At 44.5% G+C, this 15,155-nt stretch overlaps 1 protein-coding gene across 3 annotated transcripts in view; it reads right to left on the reverse strand.

Moving 5' to 3' along the window:
- The window catches only part of LOC119436188 (zinc finger protein 341-like), a 59,551-nt gene that overhangs the window by 5,041 nt on the left and 39,355 nt on the right, over positions 1-15,155 (reverse strand). For all 3 annotated transcript variants that reach the window (XM_037702965.2, XM_037702964.2, XM_037702963.2), the window contains exons 7-10: positions 13,130-13,294; positions 7,751-7,861; positions 7,512-7,628; positions 6,214-6,455 (exon numbers count right to left, since the gene is read on the reverse strand). In XM_037702965.2, the coding sequence (XP_037558893.1) occupies positions 6,214-6,455; positions 7,512-7,628; positions 7,751-7,861; positions 13,130-13,294 (635 nt within the window). The remainder of the gene's footprint in view (positions 1-6,213; positions 6,456-7,511; positions 7,629-7,750; positions 7,862-13,129; positions 13,295-15,155) is intronic.

Consider the following 15,155-nt stretch of genomic DNA (forward strand, 5'->3'; position numbering starts at 1 on the left):
CAGCTTGCAGTGACAACAGCAGGATCACTCTCGTTCAATGCAGGAAAGAATTTCTCGAATAGTCTTGCATTAAGGCGAATAACCAGCCTAAGTTCCAGCACCCGTGCAGTTCCTGCTTGTGTCGAAAATGGCTGGTCTTGTGCATTCTTGTTGCCATTCTCACGGTCTGCATCATTTGTGGAAGATGAAGGTGGCGATAAAACAGAAGCAATAAAGTGCAAGGGTGTGAAGTCAGCTAGTTTGTTGAGCATCAACAGTCTGATAAGATAGTGCTGGTTGCACGATCAGAGAAAGACAGACGACACAGATGCAACAGTGCCTGTGTTGTCAACTGTCTTGTGGTCTCAGTCAATGCTGTTTTTCTAGAAGAATGATGATGTCTCCTCCAGTGGTTTGGCACCATGCTGGCCTTTCATGTGAAAAATGTCGAGAGGTATGCGCACTCTACCCAATATGAGGTGCTGGCCAGATGCTGCAGTTCAACAAAACCATACACCATGAAATATAGATAATGAAACACTATCCAGCCACCATGGAAGAAAAAGGTAATGACATGCACTGTGTCCTCAAATGTTAAAAATGTGATAATGATACATTCTGCAAGAGACCGACAAAATAAAGTTTTTTATTTGCAAGATACATGTTTGCAAGCCTGGTGACACCAGGCTCTTCCATTTTTGTAAGAACACACAGGGGTACAGCCTCTCTTTCAAATTGTGCATTTTTTACAATGACTGGGCAGGCTTGAATGATTGTTGCTTGAACATCATCCACACATATCTTCTATGGCATAAACACGACAAAAGGCTGCGCTTCTTTATCATTCTTTTAAGGTGCAGCCAATATGCAAAGAGACATTTATGTGTGGCCTGCAATCTAACATTATCTTGCATACCAGCACAAAATAATATACTGTATATGGTAAGCCCGCAGAGGCCACACATGCATATTGAGCTGCACAAACCTGTGCAGCAGCCACTGAGATTCCCGAAAGTATATATATATATATATATATATACAACATCATATTGTTCTTCAACCAGATCTTGATCACGTTACTAACAGGTGCTTAGCTTGATAAATGACCCTGAATACTGATAAATGTAAACTAATGACATTTACACGTAAACATTTGTATCCCACCTTCAGTTAGTCGCTTGATAACAGCCTCATCACCCATGCATCCTCACAGAAGCACTTTGGCATTCTTCCAACACCAAGCTTATCACGGTCTGCCCACATTGAAAAAATAACAGCTAACACCTTGCACATGCTAGGTTATCTAAAACGCAACCTTCATGGCACTCCTTCCTTCACAAGAAAGCTTGTGTATCAAAAATTATATCAGCCCCAATTAGAATTTGCGGCGTCAATTTGGTCACCTTACCAGGCATATCTAATTCACATTCTCGAGTCGATGCAAAACTGTGATGCACATTTCATTGCCAGAGATTACAACTCGTACTCAAGTGTCTCTAACATGAAGTTGTCATTGTCACTAACATCCTTGAAATCATGCCAGAGGGTAGCGTTGCTTTGTCTGCTACATAAAATTATTCATAGTGAGCACTCATCTACCTTGCCTCTTGTTCGTCCATCTCGCACATCTAGGCACTTGCACAATCACCTTAGCTTCCAGCACATTGTTGGTCAGACTAATGCATTTAACTCATCTGCTTTGCCACATGCCATTAAACATTGGAATGGCCTTCCCAAAAACATTGCTGACATTAGCTATCCTGTAACCTTCAGACAAAAAATAAAGTGTAATCTTTGGTTAGTGTTCACGTGTTTCTATAACTCATTCTTTTATGTAATTATGCGGCCGTCCTATTAACTGTATGACCTTGCTTCAAAATATTTTATCAATTAATTTCATATCGCTGTTAATATTTTTAACATTGTACAGTGTAGACCGCTTATAACGTAAGTCGCTGGAGTCGCGAATATTTGCACTATAAGCGGTACCGCTATAACCAAAACAACGATTTTCAAGCCCTGCACGTATGCAAAACATGTAGACCAAGCATGTAGAGACGCTTTTACTATGGCGCGTACATCGCGATTACATTTTTGCCAGTGAGCTGGCGAAAACATAATCGCGATGTAGCCGGTGCTCTTCAAGCTCGTTAGCTTTGCACCGAGTCAAAACGCAACAACTGTTTCCCGCAACCGCTCGGAAAAAACAGTGATCACTATCGACGCGATTATGAACGGCGACTTTGCAGTGCTGAAGGCACGCGCCCGATGCATACACCGAGTCTGGACGAATTAACTACCATTCGCTGCAACAATTAACTGCAGTCGAAACCGCGGTCGCTATCTATGCGATTATCGATGGCGACTACGCAGTTTTTTAGGCACGGGGCCGACGCACGTACCGAGTAAAAACGAAACTACTGTTCGCCGCAACCGCTGTGGAGAAAACCGCGGCCGCTATCGACGTGATTGTGGATTACGACTATGCAGTTACGAAAGCCCGCGGCCAACGCGGTGTTATGCGCGGCAGTAAACGCAAGAATACAGGCTTTAAAGACACCAATAGGCTCGAAGCGTTCCGGCGTTGCTGTCATTCGCGTACGATTTCAACTGATGGCTGTGGCGATGCAGACTCCGCCGCTTTGTTGTTTCGGTTGGATGCTAGCGCCGTTCTTGCTCTTTTGTGTCGCACATTTGCGGCGCTCCTCGCTCACCGAGCTCCGAAAGTAGTCCGAATTAACCGATGTGCGGCCAAATAAGTCCGAATTAACGAGAGTTTGCATTGAATAATGCATACGCCGGCCGGGAGCACGCACCTTGTTGACAAGCGTGCTTGCTGCCGCCCTTGTCGGAGAGATTTTCCCACGGAAGCCGCATTATAACTGGTATTTCGTCTTACGCGGCTGCAATGTAACCGGTATGCGTATACATGGAGTTCTATGGGAGGTTAAACGGGAGTCAGAAAAGACCGCGTTGTAACCAGTTCTGCACTATAAACGGTTACGTTATAAGTGGTCTATACTGTATAACTTCTCTTTGCTACTTTTTTGTTATTATGTGACGCCCTCCCCGCCATTACTCCTTCTGGAGCCTGTGAGGTAGATGAATGAATGTGTAGGAGGGACGTGATGGCGGCCGTACGAGCCGTGCTGTCGTTTTTACTCAGAAGTCGAAGGCGGCTAGTGGAGCGGCAGCTGTGACGGCCAGCTGGCTAGCTTTCAGAACGACACTGCGCGTGCCGAGCTTGCGCTTCGAGCACGCGCTGCGCTTCTTTATTTTCTCTTCTGTTTTCTGCCGGCACCAAGGCGCCGGCTGAGAGCGCCGGCTGAGAGCGCCGACCAGAGCGCTTCGCACTGCGGCGTCGGTGGGTGCTACAGGGCCCCCCACCTAGACGGAACGTCGATACAGGCGAGCCAGTGAAACCGCGTTTCATGAGGGTCCGTGGTCAGTCCAAGTAGTCTGCGTGAAGGACACCGAGTCACTGCTGCAGAGCTCAGGTGGGCGGCACTGGGTGTTACGTACCGGACGTGGGGCCCAATGAATGGACGCGGTTGGGAGGAACGCTTTAACTTGAGGTGATGGTCGGCACATGTGTCCCGAGGCTTTAGGAATGGCGAAGTCCGTGAGACGAAGGGTGTGTCGACGGAGTCTCCGCGTGCGTTGCCGGCGGCGTATCGTTGCATGGCGTGTAGGGTGCAAGCACGAGCGATGGAGTCGAAGTCCTGGACGGGCCACGATGCGTGCCTTGCAGGTGACTGCGGTGCACCCTATCGGGAGGCGAACACGATCGTGCGCAGCTAACGACGGGGTGCTTCGCGAGTAAGCCATGGGCTGGCTCGGCAAAGGGGGGTCAAGGAACGCAGGAGCGTCCGGTGATTTGTTGAGGACTCCTGACGTGGGAAGCAGCGGGGGTCGAAGAAAGTCGTGAACCGCATCCACGGTGGCGATAGCCAGCAGAGTCGTAGGCAGGGAGATCGGCATGGTGCCGAGCTCATGCGCCGGCTCGTAGCCCGGCTCAGCGGACGGCGTGGACGGGTCGGGTGTCATTGTCGGAGGAGCGATGCCGTTGGAGACAGAGCCAATGGTGTGTGGCACGGTAGCCGGCGTTGGGTCGGCGATGTCTCCACTGTCACCTGCCATCGTTGGGGGCGAGAAAGGCAATGACGGGGCCGGTGTCATGGTCGTGACGATACCCTCGGCGACAACATTGTGCGCGTACTCGCACGAAAGAGACCCCTGGAGAGAGCCGGAGGCCGGGGACTGTTGTGCGGTAGCGCATCGGGTGGTTGCCGAGACGGTATCGGGGCAAGTCGAGAAAGGAGAATTTGCCTGATGGTGGCTAACGGGCGTTGAAGGAGATGCGTCTGGTGCTGGCCGGGAGGGCGTTGGCACAGAGTCGCGCACAGTGCCATCAACCTCTGAAAGAGGGCGGTAGGCAGCGCCGTAAAAGTTGAGGACAGACTGCCGCAGTTTGTCGTACGGGCGCGGGCCAGGCGATGGAACGCCGAGGAGTACCGCGTGCTTGAACTCCTGGATCCAGATGTGGTTAAGCTCCAGAGCCGCCTCGAACTGGGCGAACCATGCGCCGACGTAGCTGGACGAGAATGGCAGCAGTGGTGGGTCGAACTGTGGCTCTGGCCAGGGGGCCATGGCAGCGTGTCGCTCGGTGCAAGGCGTGTTTTCCTGGGTCACCACTGTAGGAGGGGCGTGACGGCGGCTGAGGAGCCGTGCCGTCGTCGCTACTTTTGCAGAAGGTTGAAGGCGGTGAGCCGAGCGACATGGCTGTGACAACCAGTGTGGCTAGCTTTCAGAACGACACTGCGCGTGCCGAGCTTGCGCTTCGAGCACGCGCTGCGCTTCTTTATTTTCTCTTCTGTTTTCGGCCGGCACCAAGGCGCCAGCTGAGAGCGCCGACCAGAGCGCTTCGCACTGCGGCGTCGGTAACCAGGCATATGGTGTATCTAACATGAAGTTGTCATTGTCACTAACATCCTTGAAATCATGCCAGAGGGTAGTGTTGCTTTGTCTGCTACATAAAATAATTTATAGTGAGCACTCCTCTACCTTGCCTTTTGTTCGTCCATCTCGCACATCTAGGCACTTGCCCAATCACCTTAGCTTCCAGCACATTGTTGGTCAGACTAATGCATTTAACTCATCTGCTTTGCCACATGCCATTAAACATTGGAATGGCCTTCCCAAAAACATTACTGACATTAGCTATCCTGTAACCTTCAGACAAAAAATAAAGTGTAATCTTTGGTTAGTGTTCACGTGTTTCTATCTCATTCTTTTATGTAATTATGCAGCCGTCCTATTAACTGTATGACCTTACTTGAAAATATTTTATCAATTAATTTCATGTCGCTGTTAATATTTTTAACATTGTATAACTTCTCTTTGCTACTTCTTTGTTACTATGTGACACCCTCCCCGCCATTACTCCTTCTGGAGCCTGTGAGGTAGATGAATGAATGAATGAATGAATGAATGAATGAATGAATGAATGAATGAATGAATGAATGAATGATTATGTGGGTGTGTACATATATATACTATAAACACATGCACAGAAATTGAAGTGCACATGCCTGCAGGGTGCACCTTGTTTGTATGTTGCACTTGCACACTGCATCATGAAAACTTCCACAAGCCCTTATCATGACCCACTAAAACTTCCAACAAACTCTGAAAACATAAGGATACTATACTAACTTGGGATGCACAGCAAATTTTAATGGTCATGATAATACCCTCCTTGAGTTTGCACACTGTGGTGTGCAAGTGAAATTCCGCACTATTAAAAACAAATAGGCATATAAGATACTTGAACTAAACATAGAAGTTAGCCCTTCAGAGCTTGAATATACTGCAGAATTATACCTGAAAACAGTATGCCTTAACTTTGAAGCTTGCTACAGTGTAAAAGAACACTGAATGGACGGAAACCATAGTTTTACTACAGCAAACTAAATCCTGTTTTAGTGAGGTTACACTTTGTGTGCCCAAGGTAAAATCAAGCATAAAGTCCCCTATAGCATGCAAGTACTGCTACTAATCCCCTCAAAAAAAACTTCAAGAAATGTACGTTTTTGAATTTTTTTTCCAAAGCAGACTTTCAGATAGAATATTATAGTGCCTAATATTGCAATGCTAGTTGACAATGGCAAATAATGAGAAGAACATAAGTGCAGCAGATAAAACATTCACATTATCACTGCACAGGTAACTTGCCTGTTGTTGGCCTTGGCTGTGGTTGTGCTCGGACCAATGGTGACGCTGATGCTATGGCTGTCACTGGTCACACAAAGTGAATGCGTAAGCTGGTGGACATTGAGTTCATACAAGGAGGCCAGAGTGCGTGGACAGTGGCCACAACGATACATCATGTTGCTCTCATGGCTCTTGGCATGACTCAAAAAGGAATCTAGCTCTGTGAACGTCTCACCACACTTCCCCACTATGCACTTGAAAACCTGAAGTAGAATGAAGACAAAATCATAAGCACAGCCACAGTGAAAGGAGCAGTATTACAAAAACATGACTGAATCTCTGGGAAGCAGTAAGTTAGCATGTCCTCTGCAAACAAAATGTACCTCATGCCCAATGAAAAGTAATCTCAGTGTGATAAAGAAAGAGATGTTCTTTGACAAAAGATTAAGTTTCCCTCATGACATCCCGAGTATCAACAATCACAATGTCGCAAATACGATCGAAGTACTAGCGAGCCTAAGAGAAACGACAGAGACCAGAAAGTCAGACGGCAGGAGTGGAGCTCCAGGTGACTACTCAGTCCAGGGGACCACCTTGAAACCTCTGTATTGACAAAGACAGTCAAGAGACCGTCACAGGTGTTAACTACAATGACACGAGTGGGCACGAGCGAGCAAGGTCAGAGCAATGCCAAGATGCAGTACTTGTCCATGCACGATAGCGAACGGTAAGAGAACAAGCTAAGATACAGGACACCTCCCTCCCAGTAAGCCAACTGGCTAACAGGCCAAAAGTGCCTGGTCCCTTCCTCCTTTATTATCTCTTTTTCATGGGTGCAGCTACCTTGGGAGGAAGGAGACAATACCCTTCTGGTGAAGCTGAGACCAAACTGGTTCCTTATTTCTTGGCGAGGCTCGAGTGGCTCCCCCTTTGTCGTATAGTCGTGCAGCTGCTTATATTTATTTACTCTTTTAAAAACATAGATGCAGCATGCTGTGTTACCACAACTTCATAATGGAATTTTTTTTGTTGTTCACAATACACTTTTAATTTTATAAACATTTTTGGTATTATTTGCACCCCCTTGCGTAATGCCCCATTGGGGCTTTTAAGGGTATGTATAAATAAATAAATAAATAAATAAATAAATAAATAAATAAATAAATAAATAATAATAATTAATTAATAATAATGATGTTGAGAAGGACAAACAATGTTAGAAAATAATACTATAACCTAGTCTACTGTCACTAGGTGAAGTAACACCTTGAATCACTATATTGCTGCATGTCCTGGAAGCAAGAATAGAAGATACATACTTTTTCCTGCTTATGGAATGTCAGGTGGCTCTTGAGTTCAAAGTAAGTCTTCCCCACAAAGGAACAGAATGGGCAGCTATAGCTGCTCGCCAGCGCTACATCATCAGCGGTAATCACCTGAAAGCAGAGTTCATGCAATAAAAAAGGAGGGTAGAAACAGGCAGAAAAATGCATCATACATGGAGAAAGCTGCACTAAAAATAGAACAAAGAAATGGTTGAGAATACTGGTTTCCAGACCTTCTTGGTTCCTGCATTGTCGTCTTTGCTATTAGGGTCATCCGCAGATGACTGCGAGCCATCTGAAACAAGCTGTGCTGGCAGTGTACATGACAAGCCATTGGGCCAAACCTGTTCCAAATAAAAAGCAATAGGCTGATTAATGACATGCATTCTGCAAAAACTCACAAGGTGGAGGAAGATTCATGAAAGGGAAAGTTGGCACTTCGCGAGTAGTCGAGGGCTCGACTCCCACCCAAGGTACCTTAATTAACTTCGCCTTAAGTACCACCAAAGGTGGTGGGTTCGACTCCCACCTATGGTCGTGGGTGCGACTCCCGCCGAAGTTCGAGGGATCGGAGCCTCTTTGTACCTTTCGGGTCATCGACGCGTTTTCGCTCAAGGTTGACTGACTGATGAGACATACAAAGCTTTTGCCTTAATATAAAATATTCCCCAAGAGATGTCGATTCTTAATGTTCTCGACCATGATCGCTTAAACCAAGAAATTATATGATCCAACAAAGTAACGTTGCGGTTCTACTATGCTATGGCTGTTGTGTAGCACTCTCTATTGATTTGCATATATGGTGTGGTTAATTCATGGAACACTTGGGACAGCCAGGATGAATAGCTTGCTGCAAACCCTTTGTGGTTTGCACCCCATGCATAGCATGCTGAGTACTATCCTAAGCAAACTCCCCATTAACAAAAAAAAAAAACACTTGTTTAGTATCTAGCAAAGGGACATTCAGTAACATGTCAGCAGCAACAAGATATTATAGTTGTTTGCTTAAAGAAAAAAGAATTATGCAGCATGCAGTACTTTCCCACTGTGAATTCTGCATGCCACTTATACACTATTTCATACATAGCTGGCAACACTACGAAGGCTAGAGAGAGAGAGAGAGAGAGAACAACTTTATTAAAAAAAAATAATAATAAAATAGACCCCAGTCCGGGTCCACCAAGGCTAGAGGAACTTCTCTCCCTGCTTGAACTCCCAACCAAAAAATGGTGCACCATATAAGATAAAGGTATGTGTCATGCAATTCGATGCAACATTGTCTCACACATGTCTCAAAATATGACCTAATTATTACTTGGAACGCATTGCAGATGTGAACCTATTTACCACCGAGTGAACTTGTTGTGGATTTCTGCAAACAGTGTCCACAGCATACAGGTTGCGTATGTGCTCTAAACATGATACAGTCAAACGCCTTTATAACGAAGCGCTTGGAACCTACAAAATCCTTAGTTATCCCCTTCAAGCGCCGGGTCCACAAATGTGGTTACCAACTTTGCATTCGCGTAGTTCCCAACACAGATTGAAAAATGATTTGAAAAGCGCGGGCGAATGTGCCTTTTCTTTCTCTATTTGACAAGTGGTGCCATCGCCCTGAAGTCATACGAAATAATGATCAGAAAGCGCGGGAAAATGACCGCTTCAAGCTCCTACGGTGTGAACTGTAAGTAGCTCTTCGTTTTTACTTGTTTTCATGGTATTAACCTTAATAAAAACACGCAAAAGCCATTTATTTGTGAAAAGCAATGTTTCGTGATTGTCAACTACTATCTTTTCTTGGATTACCAAGTGTAAGAGTGCCGCACGCAACTACTGAAAGTTAGTGTCCACGTTTGTGGACAGGGCGCCTCAAAGCTGGCTTTCCGAGTGAGCTGCCTTGTATAGCACATGACGCTCCTTGGCTAAAATAATCAAAACCTCTTATTTTTTCAGGCATTTGTAAGCATGCGGTAGAGAGAAGGAAGGTCGATGACCAGGCTGTCGAGAAACTTTTAGCACAAATTCAAAATGGCGACATATCCGATGCAGATATCTCGAATGATGAATGCGTGGAGCAAGGCCTGTGAGAGTGATTTCCCATTTTCTGTGTTTTGAGCTGAGTAATAGCTGGCTATAGTACCTCAGGAACGCAAGTGCTGAGAAGCTCCTACAGAGAAACTCCTGCGACATGATGGCGTTCTAAACAGACATTGCGAACAGCCTGATCACTTGCAACAGAAATGCTCCAAAAAAGCACGGTAGGCCAAGTAATGACAGCTCTAAGCCCGTTGTCAAGAATGCCACACCGCAGTCAATTCCGACCGCTGCCATTAGGTTTGACAGCTACGATCACTGGCGGGAGCACATGCACACACCAAATGCACAGGTTTGCTGATGTGAGGGATATGCAGTGAAGAGCCGAATTCACTGCCGAAAATGCTACGTGTTTTTGTTTGTGCCTGTCGGCTCAGAGTGATTGCTTTCATCTTTACCACACAAAGTAGATTGCAAATGTTTAGAGAATCAAGGAAGAATCACAGAAAAAATGTTTTGCCCCACTTACCTAGCTAAGGGAATTAGAAAGTACAGTGCAACATTTTTGCCGGGTTAAGGGGCCCTTGTCCACGACAGAAAACTATGAAAAAGTAAAATTTATCTTTCCATCTTTTAATGACACTTTTGTTGAACCATGGAGAGCCGCAAATGATGTTAAGATAATTTTTTCATTGCCAGATTGAATTCGCACCTGAAGGGGTTATAGTTATACAGATCACTTCATTGTAAAGATCTCATGCTGTACCGCTCCCCAGAGTAGGCTAATCATGTTAAGGAAAAACAAACCATCATATATCATAAATTCATGGTACAGTTAGTTAAATAAATCAGTATTTTTCTTGGTTTAATGGAATGTGCGACTGCAGTTAACCTTATGACGTCATCTGTCGTCATTTCTGAGCAGGCCATCACGCCATCAACTGTGACATATTCGTTAGCCAATATACCCACTGCTGTATCGAAGGAAGTCACATAGGAGTTGAGCGATTCCTGAAGCTACGTAACAGGACTTGAACTGCCACATGCATTATTTCTTAAGTGACAAATCAGTCTTTATAACAAATCACGACACAACAAATCAGCCGTCGGGGACATTCCTTTGTTGCACATGCAAATTCGCTGCAGTAGTCTTCACTGTAGAGGCGTTCACAATACATACGAAAGATATGAATTGGGCCAGGACATAAGAAACTCTTTCGTTGTACAGGTCATTTCGTTGTAGAGGCATTTACTGTATTTTGCATACTGGAAGCACAAAGGTGCACAAATAATACATTATTTGACATAACTTTGCATCCACAAGTTGTAGTTATAGTATACAAAGTAGTTATACCGTAGAAAACGTCGCAGATCAAAAACAACTGCATTGCGAAACGTGAAGAATGAGACTTCTATGACCGTACTACTTGAGTAGCTTCCGCAGTGTTGCCTGCTAGATTTGAAACAGAGTTAAGTAAAGCTACCGACCGTTATTTTCACAACCACAACTCTACTAGAAGTGAATAAGTGCATCATGGACTTTATCATCATATCTGCTAGTGAGACCTTCTATTTTCATAAGCTTCAATTATATGATGGCTTTGTTACAAAGCTACAGAGTAAATAAGACTATGGAATGCATATTGTGTTGACCATTGTCTGCCGTCCATTTACTGCTTGATTATAGTGATGTATTTGCACTACTGTTTTATGCTGAAGGGGAGAGAAAGACTGGTTAACAAAAAAATACTAGAAAGCTTGCTGACTGCATTGTGACTGTCTAATAAAGCCAACATCTTGACATTTGTCCGCAGTATAGGGAAGGGAGGAAAAATAGAGGTGCATACAATCTGCTTGGATTCAATAACATATGGTTATAAAATGATCAAGGTGCATATTCACAAAACAGTTATAAATTACTTAAATTCTGGGGTTTTATGTGCCAAAATCACAATCTGACTTTGAGGCATGCCATAGTGTGGGACTCCAGATTAATTACGACCACCTGGGGTTCTTTCACATGCACCCACTGCCTGGTACATGAATATTTTTGCATTTCGCCGCCATCGAAATGCAGCCGCTGTGGTTGGGAATTGGACCCACGGCCTTGTGCTTAGCAGCACAACATTGTAGTAGTGGCTATGACGTTGCACTGCTAAGCATGCCACCACGGTCGGTGCAAAGCAGTTTGGGTCATAGAATATTTTGTGAGAACAGTTGCATGCAAATCACGATAGCAAACAGTTTTAATGCGAAAGCAATATGTGCCCCATTACGCGTAAATCCATCGGCGTCAGCGTGACCAAAAGATGGTACCAAAAAATGGCCGACAGCGCAAACAGTAAAAACATGACAAGAGAAGCCCGGATTCACATCAAATTTCGCAGGAGCCCTGGACTGAGGGCACCTCCCAACACAAGCAGGAAGACGACTGCTTGTTTTTTTTTTTTCTTTTTTTTCTTAAGAAATGTTTTTCTCCTCCTCCTCCTCCTCTCAGGGAGGTTTTGTAAACAAAGTACATTAATGGCTAAAAGAAAATTTGGTACATTTCGGTCTAGGTGGGAAATGAACCCTGGCCACCAGGGTGCGAGATGAGCACGCTTCCCCGATGCCATGGTGGCTCCACGGTTCTGGCTGACTAAAGGTGTGCCTACTGCTTGCGTGATTGCACACGTCACATCGCAGCCATCTGGCTGACTAAAGCTGTGGCCTAGTGCGTGCGTCATTGGGCATGTGACGATGCAGCCAATGGGGAGGAGGGGGCGCCACGTCGCAAGTGTATAAAATGAGCGCGTTCATGACGTTCTGAGGGTCTACAAATGCTATAATGCTTTTGCATTCCCACATGTAAGCAGTTTTAAGTGTCCTTGCCGAATTTTTTTATAGAAATGAAAAGCTTTGTGAACATGGACCAAGATTTTCTGACTCACTCAAGATCATTACAAATAGACTACTCTGCACTATGTTGCCAACAGAGTGTACATCAAAGTTCTTCAAAAGTACTGTTAAGGCCAGTACACCAAAAAAGTAGCACACAAATATGCCAATGACCTTAGTTGCAAAGAGCATTTCTACTTTTTGCCTGCATTGAATACAAAACTACCCGGCCCCTTGCAAGGGACGTACTGGATCGCGCTGATGAGCGCCTCCTCATCAAAGTTTTCACCAACACCGTACTGTGCCCGGCAAGCTCAAGCATTTCAACCCATCCTTTGATGGTGCTTGCCAGTTCTGTGTGGAGGTGGCTGACACCTTCCACATAGTCTGGGCGTGCCAAACAAACCCATCCACCCCCCCAACCCCACCAGAGAGGACTGGGAGGCGGCCCTGCTCAGCTGTCAAGACCTCAAGACCCAAAAGGCCTTGGTTCAAAGGACACGGGCAGCGTTGCTTGCCAATGGGGCCCCGGAATAGGGGCTCCACCTAGTACTGTGAGGGGAGGAGGCCAATAGGGCCCTAACCCAATCACCTCTCTGCAACCATTTAATGGTTGATAAACATTTTTCACCCCCACCACCCCCACCACCACCAAAAACACATGTGCCAACGACAACAAAAGCAAAACACATTTTCTTTACCTTGTGGGTTTGCATGTGCTTTTTCACATTAGATTTTTGGGCAAAGCCACGACCACAGATGACACATTGAAATGGCTTTTCTCCTGTGTGTGAGCGAATGTGCTGCTGAAGGTCAAAGTTTTTACAGAAGGCCTTACTGCAGAATGGGCACTTTTGCGTCTTCACCTACAACAAATAAAGAATAAATTGGGCAAAAATATCCAATGTTAGTTTACAATAAGAATGATGCAAAATGCCTTGTACATAACACGAACAAGACAGGAAGAAAAATGCCCATTTGAACCCCCCATTCAATTAGTCATCAAATAATAAATAGTAACCAATAATAAATTATAAACTCCAAATTATTTTTGAACAAATGAATTGACTTTAAACACAAAAGAGAAAATTCTCGTAAACACATCCTCTAATTGGACAAGAGTGGCCCAATCACATGTACCTTAACAGTTAAAGGGGTACTGTTAGACTTTTTGAACACAGTAAGAACACAGTTTACTATCTGTAGACAATGCTGCCACGAACATGCACGTCAAATATTATTCCATTGCATGTAGCCTGGAGAGCTCGCAATCTCACATGAAAGATTGCTTGCTCTCTCTTGTGGCTTTCAAGGCCCGTTCTATTATGTCCTGCCTATGATGTCATAGACTCGCGCGACAGCCCATAGACGCCAGCCACTGGGCAATAGTTCATGATCATGAGTTATTCCCGAGCGAAAGCTCACGCTCGTGTGCAGTCATCCAATCTTCTAGCAAATGGGGAGATGGCAGTTGTTACCACGTCCTGCCACTTCTGTACCGCAACCTTAAAGGGTTACCGAAGTGCACCATGGAAAAAAGAAAAAGTAAGAAAGCAACTGGCATAACATCACTATCGGCGCTGCCCAACTGAGAGGACATGTGTTGAGGAGGCGTGGCGAAAGTATTTTTTAGACTCCTTATATATTATGATCAGGTCCTCCTCAAAAATTTATTAAGATAAATGTATCCATTGAAAGCTATCACACTCACTCCTGCGTGTTTGTTCTGATTTTAAGAAAAGGGGTTGCAGCGTTGCTTGTTGTCCCTTCTAATGTTATCGCCACTTTAAGTGGGTCAGGCTCGTCTAGAGCTTACTTCCAGGTTGTTTCTTTCTTCAGAAAAAGCAGCACAAAATTGACACAGGCTTGAAAGGGACACTAAAAAGCAACACTAAATCATTTTATACTGATAAATGCTTTCTTTCAAAGATGAATTTTCATTCCTTATGGGGAAGAAAAGAATTGATTACTAGCAGAGAAATTGAAGGCAGAATTTCTGTTTCTTGAATTCTCACCAATGGTATCACTGTGTTGAGACTTCAGTGTTATGTCACAAATTTTTAAGTATTTTCCTCCATTTGGCCACCTTTAAAGTAGACTAACTTCTAAAGGCTTGCTAGATTGTGTCTTTGGTTCTTTTACAACTAGATTTGAATGCAATCCCTCTTTCCCAATAAACAACCAGACATGAGCAGACACTGTCAAAAATCATGACATCATGAGGCAGATGTAGAAACTTTCAAGGTGGTGTCACCACCTGTCTTTCGTTTTTTCACCTTTCCTGGCTTCTTGCACGGTAAAAGTAACATTATTGTTATTTCCGAAGTATAAAATATTATAAAGCTTAACCTAATACTCCTTTTTAGTGTCCCTTGAAAGAATCAGGCTCATGTGGACCTTAAATTGAGGCTTTCTTAATACACAGAAGCATGGACAGAAAGAAAACTATAGATGAACCATGTGCTAATCCCGCGGAGAAAAGAGAGAGCATGACATTACGATAACCACGTCCATTCTTTAGATGATGAGATGGTACCAAGGATAAGTTGCCAAACTAAGGTTCACATAAGCAATTTGAAAGAATTGGGGAAGAAATTAAAGGAACACTAAAGAGAAACGCTAAATCAGTTTATACTGCTAAATTATTATTCCAATATTTCGCTCAATTCACGGTAAGAGGTTGATAGTACCAGAGGAGAAGATAAAAACCAAACTTCAATTTTTTCT

The sequence above is a fragment of the Dermacentor silvarum genome, chromosome 1 (genome assembly GCF_013339745.2).
Source record: "Dermacentor silvarum isolate Dsil-2018 chromosome 1, BIME_Dsil_1.4, whole genome shotgun sequence".
NCBI classification, from domain to species: Eukaryota; Metazoa; Arthropoda; class Arachnida; order Ixodida; family Ixodidae; genus Dermacentor; species Dermacentor silvarum.